This window comes from Homalodisca vitripennis, chromosome 8 (genome assembly GCF_021130785.1).
Source record: "Homalodisca vitripennis isolate AUS2020 chromosome 8, UT_GWSS_2.1, whole genome shotgun sequence".
NCBI classification, from domain to species: Eukaryota; Metazoa; Arthropoda; class Insecta; order Hemiptera; family Cicadellidae; genus Homalodisca; species Homalodisca vitripennis.
The window spans coordinates 32,169,267-32,197,207 of record NC_060214.1 but is presented as its reverse complement, the minus strand read 5'-3'; the positions used below and the strand labels follow the sequence as shown (position 1 = coordinate 32,197,207).

General features: G+C 32.9%; 1 protein-coding gene across 1 annotated transcript; it reads right to left on the bottom strand.

Annotated features, from left to right (window-relative positions):
- Positions 1-27,941, bottom strand: LOC124367498 (venom carboxylesterase-6-like). The gene is made up of 10 exons (XM_046824357.1): positions 27,577-27,941; positions 20,163-20,315; positions 18,628-18,784; positions 17,386-17,571; positions 14,759-14,955; positions 12,174-12,339; positions 9,710-9,894; positions 7,237-7,390; positions 3,991-4,117; positions 1-323 (listed from the first exon to the last, which is right to left on the bottom strand). Exons 1-10 carry the CDS (start codon positions 27,769-27,771, stop codon positions 116-118), a joined length of 1,728 nt encoding a protein of 575 aa, XP_046680313.1. The 5' UTR covers positions 27,772-27,941; the 3' UTR covers positions 1-115.

The window sequence follows — 27,941 nt, the reverse complement described above, 5'->3', positions numbered from 1 at the left end:
TATTGTCAAGAATGCATTTAATTATTTGCATAGCTTGTTTGATCAAGGGAAATATAGGTTAGCAGAATTAATGTTTGGAAGCTTTCATCTTCTTTTCTGGAAATACAGTCAATTGTTAAAACTCTGTGTGCCTGCCAGTGCCAGCGAGGAGATTGGTAGGTTCATTGATCGGGAGGGAGTCCCAGAAGTCTCTGTGTCCAAGGTCCGGTGAGGTCACGGTTCGAGCCTCATCTGGAGACGCGATGTGTAGGTGGGAGAGACCACCAGATACCCCAGATGTGGGGGACACTGGGGCCCAGTCCACTCCTCCAAACACCGGCTTGCTGTAATTTCAAAGTAAATAAAAAAATAGCGTTTTTTACAACAAGGTGACATTTTTTATACTCCGAAACATAATTGACAGGGTCTAACAGAATTTAATGAATTATCTATTTGTAAGAGAAAAATACGTTTTAAAAACATACACTTTTCTGACCTGTTTATCATACTCTTTTCTCCTTTACACTTTTATTCAAGTTTTTAAATTTTGTCTTTAAAATGTATACTTTTATATTTGTTTTGAACACAAAAAATTCACCTGTACTATTATGTATGGTTGGTATGTACCAACAAAAAATTACAAAGTCAGTATAGCAAGTCCTTTATACCATTTAGCCTAAAAAAACACATTTCAAATGTTTGAATAGTTAAACTTACCACTGTTATATATTACTTTGAATTCTAAGTCAGTCTGAGAAGGCAGACAGAAATCAGCATATCTCTGTCAGGCATCAGTATTATACAGCATCCTATCTAGGACCCTACCTATCTAGGAAGGCAGACTGTGATTAGCATATCTATGTCTAGCATCTAGACTCAAGATTCAAGATTTGTATTTGTCATTAAATATTTAACAGCAAATGCAATGGATATCGTCAATGTTACAAATCGATAACAGTAAATATGTGTATAAAATTACTACTATTAAAGTTAGTAAACTAGTTTAAGTACGTAACTTAAAATTTAGGCTCCCTTGGTGATGCCAAATTAATTGCATGCTTTAAGTAAGTTAAAACCTATACAAGATATATAGTCATTTCATTTAAACCTTTGATTAAAAAAAAAAAAACACACACACACACACAACTAATGCATACTAGAGAGACATACAAATTAAAGTCTTAATTTACTACTATCACATTTTAAATAATTAAAAATGGAATAAAATGTTTCTGGTATCAACCATTTACTTTAAGCGAGTTTAAAATGAGTAATATTTACCATGCAGGACGCTTCTGTCAATTTATTAAACAATTTTAATTTGATATTTATATGACTAACATTACTTTTTTACATTAAAAGTTATAAAATACTAAGAGTTACACATTAAATAATTTTGTTTGTTGAGTTAAACAATACAATAACATAACAAGAAATTAAAATATGTCAAATACATACAATAAATATAATAAACAAAATAGCAATTGAAACGTATTATTCAGAATTGTATTAGAGAATGTATTGTAGAATAATATAATATTAATTGTATTAAGTATAGGGCATTTTCTTATTGGTATTCTAAAAATTCTCTTAAAGAATAGAATGCCCTTTGCTCAAGCCACTGATGTAGATTCTTTTAATTTACTTGGGCAACTTTCATAGGTAACTTGTATACTTTCGGCCCCACACACTGAGGCAAACGTTCAAACAAAGTTAGTCTATGTTGTATAGATTTATAACATGTTTATGTCTAGTGGACAGTGTTTACTGTGGACTGTTTGACTCTTCTGAAATATGTTAAGTTTTGAATTTACTGAATATGCTATCTCCATATGTTAACTAATTAAAAAATCATACAAAACTATTATAGAGGTTATTATAGATATATAAAGGATCCAAAAATTATATAATACCTAATATAATAATTCTATGACTAACCGTCAGTATTCTTTATTCACAAAACATCAAGAGTTGTGATGGCATCATAATACATAATTAATTATTTATTAAACATTAATAATTTAAATTATCTTCATGATGTGGATATTCTTGCAGTAAAAGGTCTCTGTGGTAGCCAGTCGTCAAGCTTTCACTTGAGCATCTTCTCATCAGTACACAGCTGGCTCTTCAGCACATGAAAATTATATATCCAAATTTAAACCTGGATGCCCAATATAATGAAATGAGATGGTAACCAATATCCAGAGGCTTTCTGAATCAGAATCTTATTAATAACATGGACATTGAGAACAGTTATGCATCAAAATACAAGAATACATTATTATCATTTGTAAGTAATTCTTCATGGAATTCTTGGACAATGTAGATGGGGTGATCTGTCAGCCACAAATCGGGTGTCCTCTTCAGTGCCTTCCCTGTTAGATGTTTGAAATGAGCTGGGAGCTGATTGTAGCCATGCTTTCATTGTGGAGGGTTTTTTTGTTGTAGAGAGCAGTTTGATATTGGACTGGTGGTATCAAAGACACTTTCCGGGTATTGTAGACATGTACGTTAGTTGAGTTGCGTTGGGGAGTCCAAGTTTATGCACATCTAGTATGAATTCTTTGATATATATTGCTGTCACAGTCTTTATTTTCAGTAATTTAAAGGCTTGTCTGCAGCCATCTCTGGTACATAGATTGGTTAGAGATCTTACAACCAATTTTTGTATTTTCAGCACTCGCTTTAGGTTTGTCACTGAAGTGCTGCCCCATACAGTGACTTCATACCTTCACGCTTAGTGTGGTATGCAATTTTTTCCTGCTTCTGGGCTACTTGCAATTTTTTTTCTTTTTACTGCATACGTGGCAGTGTTTAACTTTTTGCAAAGGATGTCAATATGTGGATTCCAGGTAAGTTAAGAGTAAAATTAGTCCTAGAGGCTACTAAAGAGTTTTCTCTTTGCTACTTATGTTAGCGACATAGGAATTTGTTCCCTTCTTCTTCCAAATGTTATTTGTTTCATCTTTGAGGGGTTTGTGGCAAGATCGTTCAAAGAGCAGTAGTCAACGGTCATATTTAGCACTATATAGGTTTTTATGCTAAGGTCTTCCACTGTTTCACTTTGAAGCAAGAGGGTGGTGTTGTCTGCAAACATAACTACTGAGCTGAAGTCTTTTACATAGTCAGGGAAGTCATTAGTCAAAACAGTAAACAATATAGGGCCTACCACAGATCCCTGAGGCACTTCCTTAGCCATTGATTGTGATTTTGACCTAGCTGAGTTACTCCATTAGTTGTGTAGTGCAGTTCCACCACTTGGCTTTGTCCTGTGAGATAACTTTGAAGCCAGGTTTTAGGAGTGACTATTATTCCCAGTCCGAGTTTGTCTAGGATTATCTTCTGTCCTAAGCAGTCAAATGCCTTTGAGTAGTCCAGTAGTAAGGCTGTTGTGAACTTAGTGTCTTCAAGATAATCTATAATAGGGTCGATTTTCTCTTGATAAATCCTGTTGGTTGTTGGTTAGAAGGTTTAGTTCCATTAGATGAGCCAGAAGTCTTTTGAGTAAAATCTTTTCTAGTGTTTTTGAAAATATAGCAATAATTGAAATGGGGTGGTAGTTTCCAACTTCAGTTTTATCCCCTTTTTAACTTTGGATATACTTTAACTTCTTTAAGAACAGAAGGAAAAATCCCTGTTTGTGATTATAGTCATTGGTGCCAAAATAACATCCACACAGTGCTTTATCAGTTTGCCTGAGATTTCATCAGTTTGCATGAGGTATTGTTTTTGACCTTGGCTATTGTATCTCTTAACTTCTTTTTCATTTGTTGGAGAGAAGGTCTGATCGTGTTAGCACTTCACTATCAAAGTAATGGAAGATCTCAAGTGGTTTTTTTAAACTCTCAAAAGATTACTGCTGTACTAATATTTCATAAAAATATGATTGGTATATGTCTATGTTTCAGTTTACAACGGCTTTTCTATATTCAGAAAATATAATTGAAATAAAATAAAAAAATCAAATCATTCTACTCGACAAAATGCATTACATACACAAAAAATACTTACCCTGTCCTAGCAAAGTTGACCCACATGTTCACCATAAGTTTGCTCATCTTGCGGTCAGAGTCTGTCTCTAGAGGGTTCATATATTCTACACCCAACATATATCCTGTGTCATCTCCATGGCTCACTCCTGGAATTGATGATTGATCAGTGATGGGTGACATAAGTAAAATAGTCTAGAATTATATAGTGAGTGGTCCTAATTAAAATGAACCAAATATGCATACTGAAGGTAGTTGAGTAAAGAAAATAACACAGAGAGCTTAAGTATAGAGCAACTAATTAGCATGCTCTGGAGAGACAATAATGTTCCACTGCTTTCAGCTGTTAGTTCAGTCTGTATTCACATTGTAAAAACAATTACGTTATATTGAAGGAGGAGCTCTTCTTATTGAAATACACTACTTTGTAATAATTGATGATCGAAAAGTCACAATTCTCCAATAATTTTATTTTTATACACAAGGCCTTTCAGCATCAAAGATGCCATCGTCAGGTGTGAAACAACAATTTGAATAATATAAATATTTAACATTTCAAATAAATTATCAGCTGAGTAAAGCTTAATACAAGATTTGTTTAATTTACTGTAAAATAAAATAAATATTAATATATGTATAAAAGTTTGGGTCAAAAAGAATTTTGTTATATTTTAAAGGAAGGGTGAATTTTGAATCGGTCCAAAACCATTGTTCAATATTTTATCTTTATGTTTTGTTATGTATAATGTTTCTTAAGCATCAAGTTCTTCTTGCTTATGGACTTGTTTTAATAATGTGAAATTTTTAAAAGTGTGATTTGTTTCTAATGCTTGTTTGGCAATAGCTGATTTTTTAGTTTGTCCATATTTATAATATCTTTCAGCTCTGTCTGGGCCACATATTTCCATGTAATGTTCAGAAATTATAATCTCAAGCATAAACTATGCCCAAGGAACCAACAACTTCGAATAAACATCTCTATAATTAAAAATAAGCAATATGATTAACATGAAGCACTTTCATGTACCAGAAATTATACTGACAGAAATCAGACCTACTTTTAGATACCTTTCAAACCCAGAATTATTAAGAAAATGTTTAGCAGGTAAGACTCAAATCCCAACGAGTCCCTCAACAACGTAATTTGGTCCCACATCTCTAACAGAACATTTGTGAAATTAAATACACTAAACTTTAGAGTACAAGATGCAGTGTTATCCTTCAGTGGTGGAATTCTTCTAAGTGTAAAGTTTTACATTTAGGATTGAAAATAGGACATATTTTGCTTGCAAATATGGCACGATTGAACGAGGAGCGAATACAAAAAGTGAAAAGGCCGCTGAAGAATTAGAAGAAACAATCAAACAAAGCAAAACTTCACTTAAAAGGAAGCTTTGAGGACCAATATCTTGAAGAAGAAAACCCAGACAATCTATCATATTTCAGCTAGTGGCCACTAAAATGTAAGTTTCAATAACTTAGTAATGTTAGTTTTTGCCGATTTCCCGAAAGTTAGTATTCTTACGTTTTGATGTTGTATAGCTCAGTAACCATTAAAGATAACCTTACCAAATTTTCAGGGTAAATTCATAACATATATTGTACCCTGCACAACGATTTTAGGTTATTCCTAAAGCGGCCCATACACTAGACGTGCAATGCACGCCGTGCAAGCACGACGTGCCAAAATTGGAAGAAACGTGCCAGTGTGTGGAGGTCTCCGTGCTAAGCACGCCGTGCATTGCATGGCACGATGGCAATCAAGATCGGTTTGATTTTCGGCGTGCCGTGCGACCTGCCGCCGTGCCATCCTGCAAGTGTGTGGACCAGTCCCGCGCCACGTGCTGAGAGTGGAGTGTCTTTTGAGGTTATTTTTCGTTCTCTCGCGGCAAATACTCTCCTATATTTACCATGTCGACTGCTGACACACAAATTTTTCTCTCTCCTAATTTCTTACCATTATTTATAGATTCGTACAGAAATCACCATTGTTTGTGACGAGTGAAGTGTAAAGAGTACTAAAATAAAAGTCTAAAACAAAATGCGTATTTAGACCTTGTGGAACTGTGCAAAACTGAGGTGCCTGATTAAGTCTTACAGTAGTCTCATATCAGAATACATTTCTCCCTCTTTTAACCAATTTTTCGTCCATAATTGTCTTCTTCTCTTCTTCACTTTGCTATCGTCATGAATCGCACCAATCAACAATACTGTTAACACTTTATGTTTAGTTACAAGAGGCATAGTAGTAAAATATCACAGCACGACAATACTACACAATATCACAATACCACAATCAACTTCTAGCACGTCACGGGACTGACTAAACTGTCAGTGTGTGGGGCACAAAGTGCCATGCCAAGCACGGCGTGCCAGTATAAAAAACTGCACGGCGTGCAATGCACGTCTAGTGTATGGGCCGCTTAACACATCTCAAGAAAAATATCCTTTTAAAAGAAATTTCAAGTAAAAAAAAGATTTAATTGAAAAAATTATGAAAATGTTATTTTTTGTTCTTATACTAAAATCCTGGTGCAGAGACATAGACTGAACCCATCTTTCAAAACAAAACAAAAAACTGCAATGTTCTATGTCTAATTGTGTTTATGCTAATTCACATAAACTTAGCATTACAGTCTTATGGCATTCCTACTCCCCTTAATTGTAGTAAGAAAAAAGTAATAGGTACTAACCTTGTACTATAAAAAAAACTATAAATAACCCTATGTTGGATTAGGGGATTGTTCTTACTAAACAAGAAGTATAATTAATTAATATTAATTATTTGTATGTTAAGTTAAACAAAGAAAGTCATGTCACACCTCAAAATATAAATTGCTTGTCTCTTGAATATTTAAAGTTTATACTGTATGACTGGCTGACTAAAATTCCATTAACTCAATAACAGATTTATTTGGTTATCCATCTGATTACTTAACTTAGCTTTGTATCAAATTACTTTTGTCGCCACTCTCTTTATTAATATTATATCACTTATATTTTAAATTTAGTTCATGATTTTATATGAGGTTGTACTTTGCTCACTGCATGTAAAATGTGCTTGGAAGTAAAAAAGATTGTTAATCTCACCTATTTACCTTTGGATTTAAGGTTTCCCAAAGTCACCAACTCAACTACTACTTTAAAATCTATTCTGACATCCTGTCTTTTACCTTGGTAGTAGATCAAATATATATTACACACGTGTGCATGAATGTTTAAAGGAATCAGAAAATGTTTAGACATTGTAAGTAGCAACAAACATTACCAAAATTCTCAGTAGATCCCCAGGACATCTGTTCGGAGTAACTGTGTTTACCACGATAACTGAACCTGTAGAAGTAGACAGGTGCGAGTCTAGCGGCAGACTGCAGTCTTGCAGCTCGCTCTACATTGACCACAAACAGTCGGTCACCAACCATCTATCATCAACATCCAGCGTGAGTTATCTCAGCTCTGAATTTAAAATTTGCTTACATAACAAAGAAAATAAACTAACAGAGAATGAAAAGAGGACCAAGAGGAAGACCTCATAATACAGGGAATGAAGATCTGTTGTAGTAATGGAAGAAAGTATACAGAAGGAGGTGGAGGAAATCTTTGCAGAGTAAGCAGATTTATGGGATAAACTTTGGTAGTGTAGGCGGAATATGTGTGTTAATGGGAGATTCAGAAGTAAACAAAAACAACCTTTTGTAAACATAACTTTTCTCCAGAATATTTTTTGCTTCCATTTAAATATTACACAGTATATGTTTTTCAGTAAATATCAGAGAATATGATGTTTTAGTTTTCTATAATTTGTTTATATACATTTGTAAATATTTAATATTTTGTATAATAACATGCTAATTAACACAAACAAAATCCAAGAAGAGGAAACTTTTTATTACAATTAAAACATTTTTGAAGACTTTGCAACAAATAAAAGATTATCCCAAAAAGTATAAGTTTCAAATAGCAATTTTTATTCCAACAAAACATTCTTTTGCTGAAAATTATCATGTAATTGAAATTTTATACTTTCTTCACTTAACTTAAACAAGACTAAACAAAAAGGGATATCCTATATTAATAATTTCATTGACATTACCTTAAAATTATCTTGTATTGGTACGATTAATTTGTCATAAAAGTAAGTTAGTCTTTATTGAACTAAAATTATAAAAATTAAAAAATTCACCAACCTGCGAATATTGGAATTTTATGATTATAAAAACAATAGTTAATAATTTATTTTTGCCTTTAAAAATATATTCTTTCCTTAAAAGTTGAGCACAAAGTAGATAAAACTCCTTATCAAAAAGAGGGGAGGTGCTTGGTATTTTTACATATCACGACTGCCTTAACATATGTGTTTCTTAAGTAGTTGTTTTCTTTCTTGAACATATGTCCTTCTGTTTTTCTCTCCCTACAGCTGGGGAAAGATTCTACAGATTCTCATATTTGTAAATATTATATTCATGAACTTATTTATGTTCAAAACACACAGCTTAAATATATAAGTGTCAACAGTTTTATATTTCAGTTTATCATTTTTACAAAAATGAAATGGAAGTCTTTTATATGCTGGTAATTTTTGTTCTGTGTTGTTGGGCAGACTGAAGGAAGTGACAAGGACTTTTAATTAGTATTTTAACAATTGTTCCATTTAATATTTTGCTCCAAAATGTCTTATGGTACCATAAAAAATTAACCACTCAGACTGATTACACAATCCAATTTCAACTATTATATACCAAATATAAATCCATTAATAGTTTTTAACGTTTTGATCAAAAACAAATTTTAATGGCTGCAAAGGATAAATTAGTGATGAAGGCATATTACTCCTTGGATGAGTATCTGCTGGATAAATGAAACCAATGTGCTGCACCCTCCTGTTTTTAATAATTAGATTTTTAATGAATTCTTTTTTATTTATTTCTATTGTATCATCTGATGTGAGTGCAAATTGTGTATACAAAATATATTTTAATTTTAGTTAGGTTAGTCTATATCTATGTCTTTGACGATGCATCTGTATTGTATATCTTGTACCTGTATAATATGTCATGTGCAATTAAACCACATTTAATTCCTAAGAACACTTTCTTAAAAATAAAAAGTGATTTTGAAATATTTTGTTTCTTTAAAAACTGTATCTAATTTAAAGTTGTATACAATATTACAACTATAATATACAGAATTAAGTGATTTAAAAAAATATTAAATTGTAACTGATATTAGAATGTTGCTTGTAAATACTTCAAGAAGTCTTCTGTAGTCTTCAAAATGGTTATCGATGTGAGCTCACAATTAATAAAGACATTTTTTATTTTTAGAAGTATATAAATCTCCAAACATTATAGTCCAAATTAAATAGTTTTAGAAGAATTACAACACACTTTTAATGGGGGTTTTCAATAGTACATAGAAATAATAATTACTAATTACAATAGACTTCCTTTAATTAGTGACTATTGTAATCACTAACACAATAAAGCATGAGACACATCAAACACTCGTACTCACTATTTTATTTTTGTTCAAGTTTACAACACTTAAGTTATATGACTGACTTTGTTTAGTAAATATTAATTGTACTGAATCTGACAAAAAGCCTGAAGAAATAAAATACAAAGACTGTAGTTTTTTAAAAAGTTTGTTATATTCTTATAGTCGTATTTTGTACAATCTAATAAAAACTATCATATAAGATAATTTAACGTGTTTAACATAATAAAGTATAGCAGAACTACCTGTATAAAGGGCGCTGTGGTCGCCCTAGAAATGGGCTGACCCTTCATGTAGAACTGTTTGATCTTGAGACTGATCTCATCTCGAAGATGAGCTGGAGTTGTGTAGTTGTAGTCAAGTAGGGCAGGAGCGATCTTCAGCCAGTCTCGTTCTATCTCCGCCAGCAGTGAGGCATTGGCCACAAAATCTACGGAATAACTATACTATACAAAATGTACATATGGATCAAAAAAATTTTAAACCCAAGTGAAACGTACAATATATTCTTCTAAAGCAATCACAAGTTGGCGAAATATGATGCTACATGAAGAATCACATGAATTAACCAATCTCCTACCATTCCATTGATTGTCTTTTTGAAAAAGACTGCAAAAAATGAGCACTTTACTTAACTTCCACAAAAGGCTTACTTGTAAAAATAACCTTTGAAAAAGGACTACTAAATTCATGTAAAGGATGTACCTTTTACTAACATACTTTCTATATTCTCCACACACTCAACACAATTGACGCTATAAAGTATATTTTGAAGATTCTGTTGTTTAAGAATATTGTCTGGTGTAAATATTGTATTGTGGTGGTGAATAAACTGCATGAACCACAACTACATAGAAATTTTTGTTCTAATGGTTTGATCATAAGGGTTCAATCATAATGGTTTGATTTGAACCTCAGGCAAACCTAGACTTTTCTTAAGTATTTAGTAGTGAGGAAAAGTTACTGTGAAATCCAATAGAATAAACTGTATGGGGGACAAGAGCTTAGTAGGGGAGTCTTATTACCTCAATTTCATATGTTAAAGTTGAATATAATAAGGAATATGTTAACACCAAATCCATAACACAAAATTACTCGACTTTCTTTTGCTTGATATGGTTCTTTCCCCTGTTTGTCTAGTTTAAAAAAGCAATTTTTAACAAAAAAAAATAACTTTACACTTTAACAAAACCGAAATTGTTGGAAAATGTGAAAACATCATGTGGTAACATTTCACGTACACAGCAATTTCTAAATTTATACTAACAGTTGGTGGGACTCATTTTTGGATTTGAATTCAGGACCAACAAAAATTGAATTTATTTATCTAATATTGTTAGGTGAATTAATCTGGAAGATGACAAAAAGAATTTATAAATTTTTCAATCTGTGATACAGTCTATTATAGTATACACAATGAAGATGAGCTAGTCAATGTATTTTTTGCACTCCCTTCGTCAGCAACAAATACAAAATCACCAATGCTTAGTACAGGGGTCTCCGACTCCCCAATTTAAACAATCAAAGTTGAATATAATGAGGAATTTTGCATTCATTGAATTTCTGAATTACAGTGATTGAAAATTTTATTAAATTCAATTTGAGGAATATTTGTAACAGTGGCTAATTTCAACATATGTCTAAAACACAGCCGATCTATCTTGAGACCCATTTGGCTGATAATGCATGAAGGAGGAAGAGATGATTATGCACATTATTTTATGCTAGATTAAATTATAGAAACTACCAGTTAATATTATTTATAGAAATTTCTTCTACCTAGAAGACAACTACTTGTTAAATTATTTTTTATCGTTGCTTCCTAAGCTCCTAGATAGCATTAAGAACAAGTTTTCTGTCAGAAAATTATGCATCTGAAACTAATTTTCTTAAGCTTTGTTTAACCCTATTATGAACTCTTTAGTGATACTTTGGTTCATAACATGGTTAAAGTACGGTATAAGATTTTAATATGGTTCCATGAAAAAATGATATTATATACAAACAAAAATATATTTTTTAATAAATTGATTCTCCACTCCACTCAAGTGTAGTACTAAAATTTAACTTTTTTCCAAAATATTGGTTTTTGTTTTATATGATTTTTTGCTAGTTGGTAATATTCCTGACTTTTTCAGAACCTGAGTACAATTTCAAATAGAAAATACCTTTCATTTCATTTCCATTCAAAGTCTATTGAAAAAAAATTTTGCGCTTATTTTGTAGTTGGGCCCTGGTAAATAAATGTAACATCGTTTGAAGAAAAAGGATTATTTTGATGCCCCTTAAATCAAATATTAAGATTTTTGGTGTTTCCAAAATATTAAATTTTGTTTTTTATGCACAAAAAAACCAAATTTATTTATTACAATTTTTGTGTCATTGTGAAATTAACTCATGTCTAAAGCTTATTGGAACGAGCTCAATATTTTGTGTAAGTATGTGTTGGTTAGATGGATCATTTTTATAATATAGTAATGTTTATATTATATTTTGAAAAGGGTTTGTCAGTTATCACAAGATAACTGAATCAAGCGACGTTGAGTGTGGCTGCTGCTTAGCTGGGTTCTTTACTTGATTCCAATATATTAGTGTGGAAGTAAACTTAATAAGAGTACTAATTAAAAAATTACCCTGCAAAAATAAAAAATTCCTATACATTAGTTCATTTTTGTGATACTCCTCCAACTATCATACAAAACTACTGACTTGAGACAGGGTATAAGCCTTCCTCTGAGGTAACACTGACAAGCCAAGGGCGGGGCTGGATGTGACCCATGCGCAGGATGTCCAAGGGATGTTGTGTCAGGAAGGGTTGCAGTCCTGCTCGTTCCTGTACGGGCCCAAACGGTGTATAGGGATTGAAATGCCATGGCTGGAACATTGGAACAAACCATGAGTGCTTTACAGCTTCAAATCATGACAATCAAACAAATCATACCTTGCATCTACGAATTCTATGAGATGTCTGTACTAATCTGCAAATTGATAATAAAAAATTAAATAAGAATTTTTGCAAATTAAATAAGAATTTTCGGCTTCCTAAGGTAAATAAGTCAATTTTTCGTCACTGTTTTCTTTATTTAGGCCCTAAATTATACAATCAACTTCCATCCAGTGTAAAAAATAGCTGTTCCTTAAGGGCATTCTGCAAAGATACAATTACCTGGCTTTCTTCTATTCATGATGTTAACTTCCTATTTAATGTTATTGCATAAATGTATCCTTTCTGTAACTTCTAGGAATAATTTAAGTATTTTATTATTATATATTATATTATTTATTCTTCATGGCCATCTTTTGTTCTTCTTTTTTGCTTATGTTATGTACTTGTCCTTAGTTGTCTTTATTGTCTTTTACTGTCCATGATTTGTCCTTATATAGAAGCCTACATAGAATAAAAAATAATCAGTTTTCGCTTCTTACTTTATATAAATAACCATAGATGTAAGTTTATACAGATACTGCAGTTGTAAGCGACATGCATTTTTTCTTGAGACGCTAGACTCAACGTTTTAGTTTTGTTATTCAGTGGTACTTTATTTTTATTTTAGCTGGTCACATTACTTGTACAAGTGACCAGTAATATTTCCAAACGATTTACAAGTATTGTATTATTATATAAAAAACTGGAAATAAATCATTTATTCATTTATTTATTCATAATTTACCGCTTCGAAGTGATAAATTTACTCACTATTTTTGTGTATACACTGTGATTAACTCTAACTATTGTTTGTATCTGATTTTCTTTGGTTATAATAGTTTAAGAAAACTGGGAGTGAACGTATTATCAACTTTTTGATGTTGCACCCACTTGTATCACCCAGAAACAAAATAAATCAGGCAGGGTTCTAAAGGAGAAAATATGGCTTCTTGCAGAATATATTTATTTGTAATGGATGATGAGACTATGAGAGAAGTTAACTAAAGAGAAGGACAAATGAAAAGACGAAAGGCTCCTTTCCTTTATTATGCCTGAGTAAAGAGGTAGAGAGTTTCTTTGTTGTAAAGTTAGTTCAGTCTCTTTATTAATTAGTTTTAAAACAAATTTGGGTTTAAAATGTACAGCTCTCCTTTGTCCATTCATTAGCACAGTGGTAAGTAGTACTAATTAGTGCACTATATTTATTTTTGGAATGGGAGTGAGAGAGAGTGAGTGAGGGGGGGAGGTTGTGAGTGAGAGAGAAAGAGAGGGAGGGAGTGAGAGAGAGTGAGAGGGGGGAGAGAGAGAGTCAATTTTGCTGTTATTTTCATATTACAATATGTAATGGTTTCGTTTAACAGTTTGTTAACTCAATAAATGGCTTTGATGGCCAAATAACAGACTTACTACATGATTTGATCAATTTTTAACATCATCTTAGTCTATTTTGCCAAAGATGGTGTATCACAAGTGTTGGTCATCGAGACCATAGAGGAAAGAATAAAAATACTGTATAGAGATAAAATCCATGTTGAAAGTTGGTTCCAAAATTTAACTATCACACACTCTCATGTTGTGGTAATCCCTCTCAAACTCAGTGGAAAAGCGAGATTTTAGTTTCCGTTATTTATCATATGGCTTCAATTTCAAATGGTCAACATTATTATATTTCGTTCTATTGAACCTTTGAATTCCGGTGACTTTAGTTTATAGACATTTCACTACAAATAGTTAATTGTTTTTAACTGCCATTCAATATGTATAGAGTTAAGATACTGTATTGTTATCTAAAATTTAAGTAACATAAACTTAGCAGAGACGTGGACGTGGACTAAAAATGATTTAAGCAGATTGCAAGCTGCAGAAATGAGATTTTTAAGAGGGATAGAGAAGACTACAAGAAGAGATAGAATAAGGAACGAAATAAACAGAGAAAGATTGAAGGTAGTTTCACTGCAAGAGACAATGGAAAGAAGAAGAATCAGTGGATGGGGCATGTGAAGAGGATGGGAGATAATAGAATGCCTAGAATAGCACTGGAGAAGGAGGAAAGAGGAAGAAGACCAAGAGGAAGACCGAGAGGAAGATGGGAGGACCAAGTGTGGAAAGACATAGAGAGAAGGGGACTACAGAAAATGCAGTTGGAGGAAGAGGAGACCTGGAATGACAGACAAAAGTGGAGGAGGCTGTGTACGACGACCCGTGATAACGGAAACGTCAGATGATGATGATGATGAAGTAACATAAACACTTGGATTACAATAACTTAAATAGCAATTTTGAAAAATCACTCCTAATCTCAACCTCATTGGTTTTTCACTTAAGTTTCCTAGTCACCCCTTGTAAATTTTAAAACAGTTCAACAAACCATAAAGAGTGGAGTTGAGACAAGTCGGACAATTCGCCTTGCAGGACGTTTGCGCAGACACTTGATCATCTCCCAGTTGGGTGCCGTAGGACAACCAAGGGCTGAGGCCAGTGTGCGAGCTTTGTTGGCCGCCTCCTCGGTTTGTGTCCAGGGGCACAAGGCAGAACCACTCATGGACACTCCCTTGTGAAACAGACCTACAAAGCGTAATATTTTTTGAACAAAGATGGAAAATTATTCCTGAACTCTTTAGTGAGTTCTAAATTTACTTTTTTGTAGTATTCCAAATACGTTCCTCAGACAAAAATAATGCTGAAAATCACAACCATAACAAAACTAAATGAATAGTGTAAATTATTGACCACTCGACAAGCCCATCTGAGCGATAATTCTTGATAAAAAGGTCTTGAAGATTTGGTACATATCTTCCTCTTGACCTGAGGGAGAACTGTATTGATTTTGGGGTCAAAAGGTTAAAGAACACTAAAGTTTTCACTAAAAAGGTCAAAGGGCAATGTGCCTGAGAGGTATGCAATGCACTCAGTACAGCAGACAGGCGGTGTTACAGGCATTGGATTGAAGGTGCTTATAATAGATATGGAAGAATTTAATAAATATTTTGCTACATTTTGTTGTGTCCTTTAATAATCTAATGTGTCAGTTTATGGAATGTAGACTCGTACTACCCAAAACAAGGGAATCAACAGAGAGCTGTGTTTATAAAAAAAGAATTAATTACTAAATTAAGTATCCTGGATGAGAATAATGTTTCTAAATCTGTTGTGCCTCATTTAATAATATTTTGGTAATGTATTTGCTGTCATACTAGTAATGATCATTCTAAAAAAACTAATTTCTTATTTACTAATTGCTCAAATGACTTTAAGAAAGACTTAAAACGATATTCTGTATAGGAAAAACTTTGAATAATTACTAGAAAACTGTTAAGTTTTCTTCCTCTGGAAATTATTTACTCATTGACACTTTTTTAAGGATACAAGACGTGCTGCTGATGATTGAAAATATTTAAAATGTAAATTATTACGGTCTTATTTCTCATAAATGACTTGAATTTTAGCCTGGAAATTTAAACACGCTACTCTTGGATTGACTCTAACAGTTAATTGTAAACATGTGAAAATACAATTTCTAAAAGAGTATTCAAACACAGATCTTTCATAAGAAGTGATTATGGTACTAACCAACCAGTTGTGGAGTTAATTAATTGCATGGGATTGGACAGAATAAGAAAAAAGGAAAACCTCATTCAAACAAAAGTGTGCTTAGAATCATACATAAAAAAGCATTTTAAATGGTTTTCATACAGAGGACTGTGTAATATGTCGAACTAACCATCTATATTAACTTATTTTTCAATTTCACCGTTCTTGCAATATTTTGAATGTTATTAAAATTGATTTCGTTTTAACAACCACAACAAATAACAAATTATGGGAACATTAAACTTTCATCTGAAAATGACTTGGACTGCACCATGTATGATGTTACGTAATCAGTTTCGTTATTATTTTGTATATTATTATAGTACTTGGGAAATCATTAAACTAATTGTTTCTTCTTGATCTCAAATTGAACTTCATACTTTGAAAAGAAGCCATATTATGCTGGGGCCTTACTGTACAATATACTTCTGCAAAACCTCAAAGTAGTTTAAAATAAGAAACTCAAGACTTAACTATGGAAATCGCTTCATGAAAACCCAGTTAATCCATCAAAGTGTATTACAGTCACAAACATCTACACTTAAACTACATCAATAATAAACTTGTATATCTGGCTTAAGACAGCACATTAGTTAGCTTCCAGTATCTGAGGCTCTGTTCTTAGAGCAGGTCTGAAGTTTTTAACTGTGTTATACATAAAAATTTGTCTCAAATCCATAAATTATCCATTATATATTCTAGTGTCTCAATGCTAATGAGATAAAACAATATGATTATCTGCTCATAACTAATGGTTTATAATTTATGTTTAATATAGAGTTTCTTATGGGAAAATCTATACTGAAAATAAATGATAAACAATTAGTATTAGTACATTCACTGAGACACGAGTCATGTACTGACTTTAGGACAGCCGGAATATTATTAAATTACGTCTGCCGCAGTCAATTTGTTAAACTGTGATACATCTCTAGCTACAGAATACAATAACACCTTCACTGCTAAGCTGCGTTTATTCCAGTCAATGTGTTAAAAGATAATCGTACTTTTACAATTCATTAACTTTGAGACAGAAAAGTCTAAGTTTCTATAGTGAAACTACATATATGAATTTTGGATGAATTTCTATTTAAATTGTAGTTTTAAACTTCAGCCCCATGTTAAAAGTGGAGCCTCAGTTCAAGGGCCAACAGCTAACTAGCATGGCACTTCAATACGCTATCTTGTTCAATATAAACAATGGAATCTAATGTTTTAGTGTTAGTCAGTTATAAAGTTGGCAGTACAATTCATAATTCAAAAACGTGGTAGAGGAACATAATTTGTAACAAAACATGAATGCATCAACGAACAGAATCATCATAGGATCCAGAATCATGTTGTGTTAAGATTTTTCACTGTTTTTAACCTATCTTAGTTCAGTGAGTGAAAAAGAGAACTGACCTACAGATCTTGGGGAGAGATAATGGTAATGAACGCTGGCTCCACCTGCTGACATGCCTGTGATTGTGACACTACCGGCGTTTCCACCGAAGGCTGCTATATTCTTCTGGAGCCACTGCAACGCCATCACTTGGTCCTTGAGCCCGTTGTTTCCAGGAACTATATCGTCTTCTGTGCTCAGAAACCCTGGGAGACACATTGCACTTATTATTTCTGTCATCGTCTTTGTTCTCGTGTTTTAGGAATACTAGGAGATAATAATTTATTGTCAATAATGTTTTGCTGTAAAAATTGTATAAATTTTATTTTGCTGTAAAATTCAATCCAAATATTTTAGAATATTACCAGTGTATATAATATAATGAACTCTCCCATCAAAAATAATCTGAAAACAATATGTAATTATTCCAATAGAAATAAAACATAAACAAAGTACTAAGAAGAACTATGGCGATAAGGCATGTACAGATACGTACTGATGTTACCAGAGAAAGACAGATTTTATTATATGTAAATAATTTACAAAAGAAAAATATAGAGAGAATTCCTGATAAACATTAACTAAAATCACACTTAAACCTTTTTATGTACTAATATGCTATGTTAGTAACTGAAATAAATTAACAATAATTAATTAAAATAATTAATTAATTATAATTATATAGTTTTAAATCAAAATAATGTAAACTTGTACAGTTTCCTTTAAGAGTTCAATGAAGAGACAGTTAACAATTTTACTAAAATTCTAAATTAAATTCACTGTGATTTTGAATTGTTCATTTAATTGTGATATTGTTTGCATTCCATAATTCTATTTCATAAAAGACATGTTTAGTTCTCCATGAGTAATGATCTGTTGTCTGCATAGAATGTTAAATCACTGGCATATACAGATGTATGTATATTGTATTGTATTGTATATATATATAAATATTCTAAAATATCAGTGTCATAAAGTCAGTTCAGACTAAAAAAGACAACTTACTCAGCTCAACCTTCTTAAGTATTTTTGAATTTGCTGGGAAAGTGGAAATAGGCCAAAACTGAAAAATTTGGTATTATCGCGTTCCTTTTCCAACAAGTGGGTAAACATCCCCTGACCAACAAGACATTGACAAGGTGAGTGAGTGCTTCAACACGATACGGACTCAGACACCTTACCATTTGAATGGCAATAAAAAATGGTGTTGATGAAATAAATAGTTTCTGAGTTAGAGTCTCAACTACCTCACTGATACTTACCAAGAGGTCCTAATCTATAGTTGATGGACACATAGACAACGTCTCTATCCAGCAAATACCACGGCATGTACAGATGGCCTCCGCCATACGTGAAGGCTCCTCCGTGTATGTATACAATAACATCTTTGGGATTGGCAGATATGAAACCAGCTGGAAGCTAGAATAAAAGATGAATAATAAATTTATAAAAAAAAAAAATACAACTCGTACAAAATCAACCATTAACAAGAGAAACGAAAACATAACATTTTTTTACAAAATATGATTAGTATAATTTTAGTATAAAAATACGTAGTTCACTGTCTAAATTGAATTTACAAAGCTATAATTTATCTTTTCAAATGTAACTTGTAAATACAATAGGTAGTGTGCATGTAATGTCTTTTGTTCCATAAAAATTAAACTGTTACTGCAGTTTCAACATTTTCAGTCAAGAAGAAACAAGAAGATCTCGTCAAATATTAAAAAGCGTTTAAAGACACGACACACACGAAGATTGTAATTCATTATTTATTATATTTATTACTTTTGTTACATGATTATTTTCAATATATACATACATATATATATATATATATATATATATATATATATATATATATAATTTTTGTAAATCTATTTACCATTACTTACATTAGTTGTTTGTTTTTACATTATGGATACTGTTGCTGTTGTTGTTTTTTTCATGTTGCTACTACGAAATGTTATCCTATTCTTATTTCTATTAAATTAATTTGATGATTAATCTGTATGACTCATTGTTACTATTATATGTTATTGTTAATACCTTTTTTAGTTGTTGTAATTTTATATTATTATTTACCATAATGTTTCTTTATTTTTGCTGGTTCTATATAGTTTTTCTATTATTCTGAATAAATTGTCTTAGTATGGTTGCCGTTGCTAATGTTACAGTCGTCTATATTTATGTTGCTACTTGCAATCTTGACTTGTTCAAGTAATTTAAGCATTATTTTGTAAAAATGGTGGAACGTTGATTGAATAAATAAATAAATTTTAATTATAGTCACATCTTCCATCTAATATTAGAAAACAGTGCTATTTATTATTGTCCTACATTAAAGGCTAATAACTGATGAGCTTTGCTGATTCTACATATATAAATTGCTTTCATATACATGTTTTAGTGATTTAAATTTATTTACTCAACATATTAAGGCTTATAAAGTAGTTTTTATGTACACAAAGAAGAAAATAAGATATAAACATTATTATATATGAAAATATTTTAAGGAAATATGAGTTTTGGAAGCTAAGAGAGTGATTTCAAAACCCCAAATGATCAAGTACAATATCTAAATTAAAAACATCAGAACATTCCTGCATATTTGATACTGATATTATCAGTGAAGTGCCTAACTGCAGACAGGATTTAAAATATCAAACTCGTATTTATTTTAATAAATTTTAAGCTTTGAATATTGAAAAGATCTTACCATTTAAAAAGGTAGCATCTTTCCATCTAATTTAATGGTTTAATCTGAATTTACCAAATTTGACTGAGGGTCTATTACCTCTGGAGTGTAAACGTTGAGGTAGAGACAGTCTTCGTCTCCGATGATGGGCTCCTCCTTGAGGTAGGTCATGTGGTCGTACTGCAGACACACACTGCCGGGGTGCGTAGCGTCCCATACACCGAGCCAAGGCTTGGTACGGAACTGAGGCTCCTGCACAGTACATAATTGAAAAACTTGTACATGAACCTTAAATACCAAATGAGTCTCTGGGTGAAGCGAAATCAACTTAACATATTTCACATTCCAAGGTCCAATAGCCACAATTGAAATGTATCAAACACTTAAACTTCCTCTTGTCAGGATTTCTATACTAGTTAATACTGTAGTGGTCGAGTACTGCACTGATGCTTAACAGCTGTTTATATATATATATATATTTTTTTTTTTTCAATAAACATTGAATCACAAATGTTCTTTGTTGTTTGTAAGTAGAATCTTGGAGCATTGTAAAAACGGTTTATTGTAGCATCACAAGATAAAAGAATATAACATTTTCCAATATATAATTTTTTATTTTGTTCAAGGCCTTTCTGAATCAAAGATTCTATCATCAGGCACTTCACAAATTATCCATTTTTTTTTTTAAAAAGTCATAACAAATTGAATTGTATAAGTAGTATAGTTTAGTCAATGACATATTAAATAGTGAATGAGTGAGTATAATCTTCATATCATTCCACAAACCCAGTATAAGCGTATCAATTTGGTGTCAGATGTTTGTTGGGTAAAGCGATTTGTGTGGTAAAGACAATAGCTGGTAGAGTTTAAAGCTTGTGGAACTGAAAGTGATAGATCTGAGACGTGAACTTGAACACCAGTATTGCGTTCAGGAGATCCTAGTAACTGCAGGAGACAGATCTCTTCGAGATGACATGTGGCAGCAACGATTTGAGTGGGGTGTTTGAAAAGTTATGAGATAAATTATCAGACGAATTAGAGGAATATTCTAATTCAATAGCCTAGTAAGTAAGATTACTACTTTAGAGAATAATATGAGTAGGTAGTCTAAAAGGAGAAGTTAGGAGCTTTACACATTATAGAAAGAGGTTAGTAATTTAGAAGATAATTTAGCTGCTCTAATATAGAGGAGCACCTATGAGCTATGGAAAGGCACGTAATGCAGTGGAAGAACACTTACTTAAGACCTCATGCCACCTGAGGAAGTTGCTGACACTAAGGGAGATGTTGGCACCTCTTAAGATTGGATCTACGCAGTGGTATCCCAAACCTCAGTGGGAAGATGCCTTGGGAGAGCTACAAGATACTATTCGAGATGGCGGCCCTGATTAATTAGTGATCATTGGCAAGCAAAGCTTCAATGCTCTGTTATCACTGCTAAGTGATGCATTAGAAGTTCTGCAAACTATTCCAGTTACAGAGAGACAAAATTATAGTAAGCTGGTGAAATGCTTAGAGATGCACTTTGGCCACATGACGCGTCCCTGCAGGAATTCAAAGCAGCTATAGCCTACGTGATGTCTACGAGAGTGTGGCAACTGAAAAATTTTTGGTTGGCCTTTGTGAGCCTGAGACACAGCAGGCGGTGATGCTCGAATGTGCTAAAACTCTCAACAAGGTACTAACCCTGTACTGTTATTTAGTTGTACTTCATATAAAGTACATATTTTCGTAACCCAGTTACTTGTTACTGGTTTTTTTTTTCCTTCCTGAGGGAAGAGGACAGTTTGTCCCCGCACTTAGTCCTAAAAAGGACCTTTGCGCCTCCCTTACTTTAATTTGTGCCCTCAAAGACCAAGGTTTGTGCAAAAACCAATCAGATTTAAGGGCTCCTGTTCTCTATTGTCCTTGGGGCTGAGGAGATAAGCTCCCAAGTATCTTTTCCGAGTCTCTACGATGGCAGGACAATCCAACCAAATGTGCTCCGCTGACTCCTCCTCTTCTCCACAGAGTCTACATTCGCTACTCTGACTAAGGCCTACCTTCCTAAGGTGCTTCCTCAGAGGGCCATGTCCTGTCAACATTCCTAATATCAGTCATCTTGTTACTGGTTAGTATAAGTTACATCCAATGTTCTTGGAACCAAATTCTTGGCGGATTGATAACCTAATTGGCACGCGTATTAATTTTTTCTCTTGGGAACTTTGTAGCTGCCGTACCTCGCTACCGAAGCTACATCTCGCGCGCCTTGTCAGTAAGTAAAAATTTATATTTCCGTATCATAAGTTAGCCCTTTCATGCGAGACATCTAATTTGAATGTACCTAATGTAAAGTAAAATTATTACTTGTAAAGTAATTTACCTTGAATGTGTTTTATTTGCCAGATCAACTTGGATAATATTTGTGGCAATGTCCTTCTAATGAGACCACGTTGTCGTGATTATAAGTTGTCTTGATAAATGGCTAATACAGTCACAATTTTGTTTTAGGCGAGTTGCAGTTCGCTCTTCGAGCTCACTTCTTGAGCTCAAGCCCAATTACTTCATGGTTTAGACTTCCAGTCTACTAATCTTCCCCTTTTCCGACTACAGCTGCATTGTCATGCCAAAAATGCTGAAGTCCGTGTTTGTGAGTCAAGTTCATCGTAAAGAGAAGTTATTTTTAAAGTTTTAGTTATTACCAATTTCGAAGGTACAATCCATAGAACACTGGAATATTTAGGTCCGCTCCATGGTATCGAATTTTAGTTCATTCATACTCTATTTGGCAGCAACGTGGCAATACTTTATTTTCTTTCACGAACTGGAAGTGGTGCTTTTATGTTTATTTGCCAATATTAAACATATACGTAAACTTCGAATTTCGAGTATTCATTACTACGACCTCAGCGGTATCCAACCCCATGTGTATTGTCCATTCGGTACAACCCAGAAAATGGAATTTGAAGCTGAAAAGCAATCAATAACAAGCCACTCTTGGATCCATGCTGTTGATGTTCTTAGTTTTCAACTCCATGCACTACTGAGGAGATTGTTCAGAAGGTATTAAGAGCACTAAGGACACAAAGGAAATTTTCTATTGGGGATGCGGAGAACTGGGACACCCCAAAAGTAAATACCAGCCCAAGCACCATGAGAAACCAGAAACCTAAAGAGGGTTGATAGAAAGGGGTAGTGGTCTACCCACTCTCGGGAAGCCCCAGACTCAAGCATTCTTGTCATATCTCTCACGTTTATTCACAGAAATAAACCATTAGATGCTTTCAGTTATACCAGGCTTAAAGTTTGGTGAACTGGCATAGTTGGACGATATATATATATGGTTTTAGATAGCTCAGGCTATCATCAATAATATTCCCAAAATAAATGGTTTTTGAAAGTATTAAAACCTAACGCTTATAGATAAACACGTTACATTTAGATCTTATGTTATTTCAAAACATATAGTTGATAATCACTATATACAAAATTTTTTTTAAACATTGCGCCCTCACAAAATTTAACAGAGGAGACAAATCTGCTGTTGCAAACCACGCTGGACACACCATATCAAAAAATGTTTAAAATAATTGAAACATGTTAGGACCCCAAGAAGTTAAGATTTAATGCATAAAATATATTGAATCAATAAGATGGACCTATACAAAAATGGACGTTATCCTAAGGTTAAAATCTAGTCATAAGGTTTTTACAGCTTAATCTATTTATCAGTCAGCCACTCCACCTGACATGTGCCTGTTATGTTTGAAGTCTGCTCATATAGTGTGTGCAAATACTGCAGAAGGATCTTTTTCCAGAGGTTTAGTGACATGTCAGCATCTATTATATTTACTTTTTTCTGCAACCTGTCTGAATGGTGGTATTTTTGTAGGATTATTTGTTAATGTTCTTTCCCTTTGAGCTGTCAAACAGCGAAGTAACAGTCGTTTTGCGATATTGTTTTGCTTTGTTTTCCAAAGTGTAGATCACAATGGTAAACAACTGTCGAGGTACGGTTGCAAAAGAAATACATTATCCTCAGCATTCGTCTTAAAATCCGTGATGATTCTAGAAATGTTTGTTTCCTATTCTGTCCTATGATGCCTCATTGGCAGAGATGCTAGTATTAGTTTTGTATGTTTCGACTTTTTTATAGTATGGTGCACAGTATCTGTAATTTCTATTGTTTCCATTGATTCAACATCTTGATTATTAGTAAGCAGTCATCCTTGTTAAATTTCATTCTGAGCTCGATCATATATTCTGTCACTTTGTCAAACATTGCTCTTGATCTAACATAGGAGCACACATTGTATGTGGTATGTTGTTCTATGATATTACTAAGGTTTTTGCTGTGGCTGTACCCAAATTAATAATCTTGATTTATTTGAATTTTTTTTTCCTGATTTTACATGGTGAGCTAGGTTTATTTGATTTACCTGTTTTCTCTCTAAATATGTGTACAGAAAAATATTCTACTATTTCTTTGTCAAAAGTGGTTTATTCTCAGTTTTCTCATTTTCTTGGGTCAGGGCTGAAAAATGTTCGTCTTCAGACAACCTTGTCAGACAAAACTGTCAGTTCATTGTCTACTCTCTGCCAGGGGGGACCTGAAAATGGATATTGCACCAGGGGATAACAGTTAAAACATTTAGTGACATTGTTTTGTTTCATTATATATTTATTATTGTTGTGTAATATTTCAATAGTATTCTGCAGGTTTTCGTTTTTAAGCTTTTTAATTTTACTCCTGTTTGAGTATTTGTCTCTGACAATCCTTATCAGAGAGAATGAAAATTATCTTTTTCTGGAGTATCAAGATTCTATGGAGGTTTCCTTTAAATGCGCTTCCACAAGCAGTGAGACCATATCTCAGATGGGTTTTGAAAAAAGCATGGTAAACTATTTAACCATATTGGTACTGCTCACCTGCTTAATTCTTCTCAATATATTTATAGAGGAGCATAGGTTTCACAAAGTTGGTGTACATAACAAACTGGATTCAAGATAGTTGGCCATTTATCAGTGCTCCAAGATACTTTGCCTGGTACACTCATTAACAACATGTTACTGCAAAGTAAATCAAGACAATGGAGGAATATTTTGTTATTATATATTAAATCAAGACAAGCATTAGCTGCTGAACAGGAAACAGTCATATTTCAGCTCTATAATAATGTTTAGAGAAATGAGTCTGCTGAATTAATAATGATAACTGTGAATCTTGTAAATCTGCCAGTAGATATGAATCTGTTGACAGGACATATCTACGATAGTGTTGAAACCCTGTGTGGACAACTGCGTCGGATATGCTGATCGATTAACAGATTAAGCTATAAAAACCTTATGTCTACATTTTAGCTTCAGATTAACCTGTTTGTATGTTACAAATTATGTAATAACTAACGCAAATGTTGGATTTACAATGAATATACATTGGACCTATTGATTATATGTTGAGTTTAGCTCCAGTGCACCTTCCTCTTAGTGCAGCATCTGAAATCTGATGTTGTCACAGATTTGACTTCGGGACTCTTTACTTTGTTCTGACATTAGAGACTCCAGAATACAAAATAATGAAGGCGAACAGGTATTCTAATTACGAGTATATCATCAGGTGCACAATTGCTGGGTCTTCTTCTGAAGGTGATCTGGAGTTGAATTCAACATTCACCACATATTAAAACATTCATCACCATTTAAAAAAACCACAACTAGTATTTAACACTTTTTATTCTGTGTTATTCCTTTCGACATCAAGGCAGTCATCATTAGACAATTCACTAAAGTAAATACAAAACATACTTTTTTGTACAGTTACACATTTGTGATATCAACATTAATTTTCTCTGTGCTAATGCTCTGTGCTATTTTCTCCACCTAAGTTGCGTCCAAAATGTTAAGTCTAGCCCATTGCATTCTTGCAGTGTCCTGCAGACAGAAAATCATACAGAAAATAATTTGTCATGGTTACAGTCAATCATATATCCCTCTGCAGACAAAAAGGAAATTGTGCCAGCATCTTGAGTGATCACTGAATAGGCTGGCAAAATTACCAATTACACTCAGCCAAATTTCATGGATGGATTTTCACCATCATAGAACTCATTCTAATATATGTAGAAATGATGTTTCAAGCATAATTTAAAGTGTACAGATGAAATGTTTTTAAGAATTAATATACTTGTATACCATGTTGACAGATGGAGAAAAATGAAATTTTCAAGCCCCAAGAGTGGTAGGCTTCGCTAACACTTTGCCAATTATTTTAATAAGGATCATAATGTCTTTAATTCAAATGTGAAAATATATATTATAATATACACATACATTAATCTGACTTGTACTGTAGCAACAACAAAAAACTGGTATATGAGATGAAATAAAAATAAAATATTAATCTATTTTGTTTCTTTATGTATAAGAATGTACAAATTGGCAACTTGCTTGGCCGGTGTTCACATTTGGCTCAAGTCTGCTCTATGTGTATCAAACCATTATTTCCTCTACCTTGGCAATACCACAATGCTGCTATTTATACCACCAATAAAATTCTACCTTGCTTCATTTGCTTATTTTGAACAATATTTGAATGATCCTAGTTCCCAATGTTGCTTGATCGTGCAAAAACTACTGAACAATTTGGGATTATGTATTGTATAGTTTGTTATGTCCATCTCCAGTTTGGATTTCCTGCTCCAATAAGTTTTAAGTTTGTCATAACTAAACTTTGGTTACAGTTATAATGTTTCCATTAATTACATTTGTGTGAAAAGAGGTAAAGATATTTGTGAATAGGAATCTCTTTGACCAGTTCAGTTGATAAAACAATAATTTTGAAATTACTGTAGTATATAGTGAATTACAATTGATAAGTAAGATCAACAAAATATATATAAAATAATTGCAAGTTATTTTATGAACAAAACAACAGTATAACAACAGTTTTTCTAAAACAGTATTATTTACAAACTTCCTGGAGAAAATTTGTAAATTGTAAATCAGAAATTCATTTTGGAAATAAAGAACATACCACATTAGAAATGAAAGCTGTTTAACAAAAGGCAATATCAAACCTCAGTGGTGAAGCAAATCAACACATTTAATATATTGGCTTATCATATTTATGTTAGCCTTTTTCTTCTGAAATAAAAGTTTAACTTTTCAAGTTCATTTGAGTTTATTTCCAGTTCTTTAAATGTTGATTACATTAATAAAACATTTATGTTATGTATTTACTTTTTTATCAACATGTATCTGACTTTCATGGTATTTAATTAATTGTGTATTTTATCAACATTAAATCAAAATGCCATCTAGAATAATTACCATACTATTTATTATTCATTTACACAAGATTTGTATGCCATAACTTAAATATAATGAATTTTATATAAAAAAAAGGAAAAGTGAGTTGTGTTACAATGAAACTGACCTTGGTTAAAACAATTAGAATTGGTTACAAATAACTGAAAATATAAGAAACCTATGTAATTAGTACAAATAATTGTATAAATAATGGTGCTGGATCTACCTTGAACCTGCGATCACCGACAGGAGGTTTGGCATAAGGGATGCCCTCGAAGGCGTAGATGGTCCTACCCCCGGCCGTCTGGAGAGTTCTCCCCCGCACCATCCCATGTTCTACAGTGACTGTGGGTGAGGTCAGGAGTTGAGCAGTGGTGAGGGACAGAGATAGGGCAGAGAGCAACAAGACGAGGGCAACCATGATGGGGTTAGAGGATGAAGGAAAAATCTTATTAAAATGGAAAGATGGCAATCTAGAGTGGAAAGATATCACAGACTGTTGGCTGGGTGAGGGACAGAGTCCCACTGGCTAAGCAAGCTATGTGGCTATTGTTGGCACATAACCATTACTGTTGGTGCAAAAAATTATCT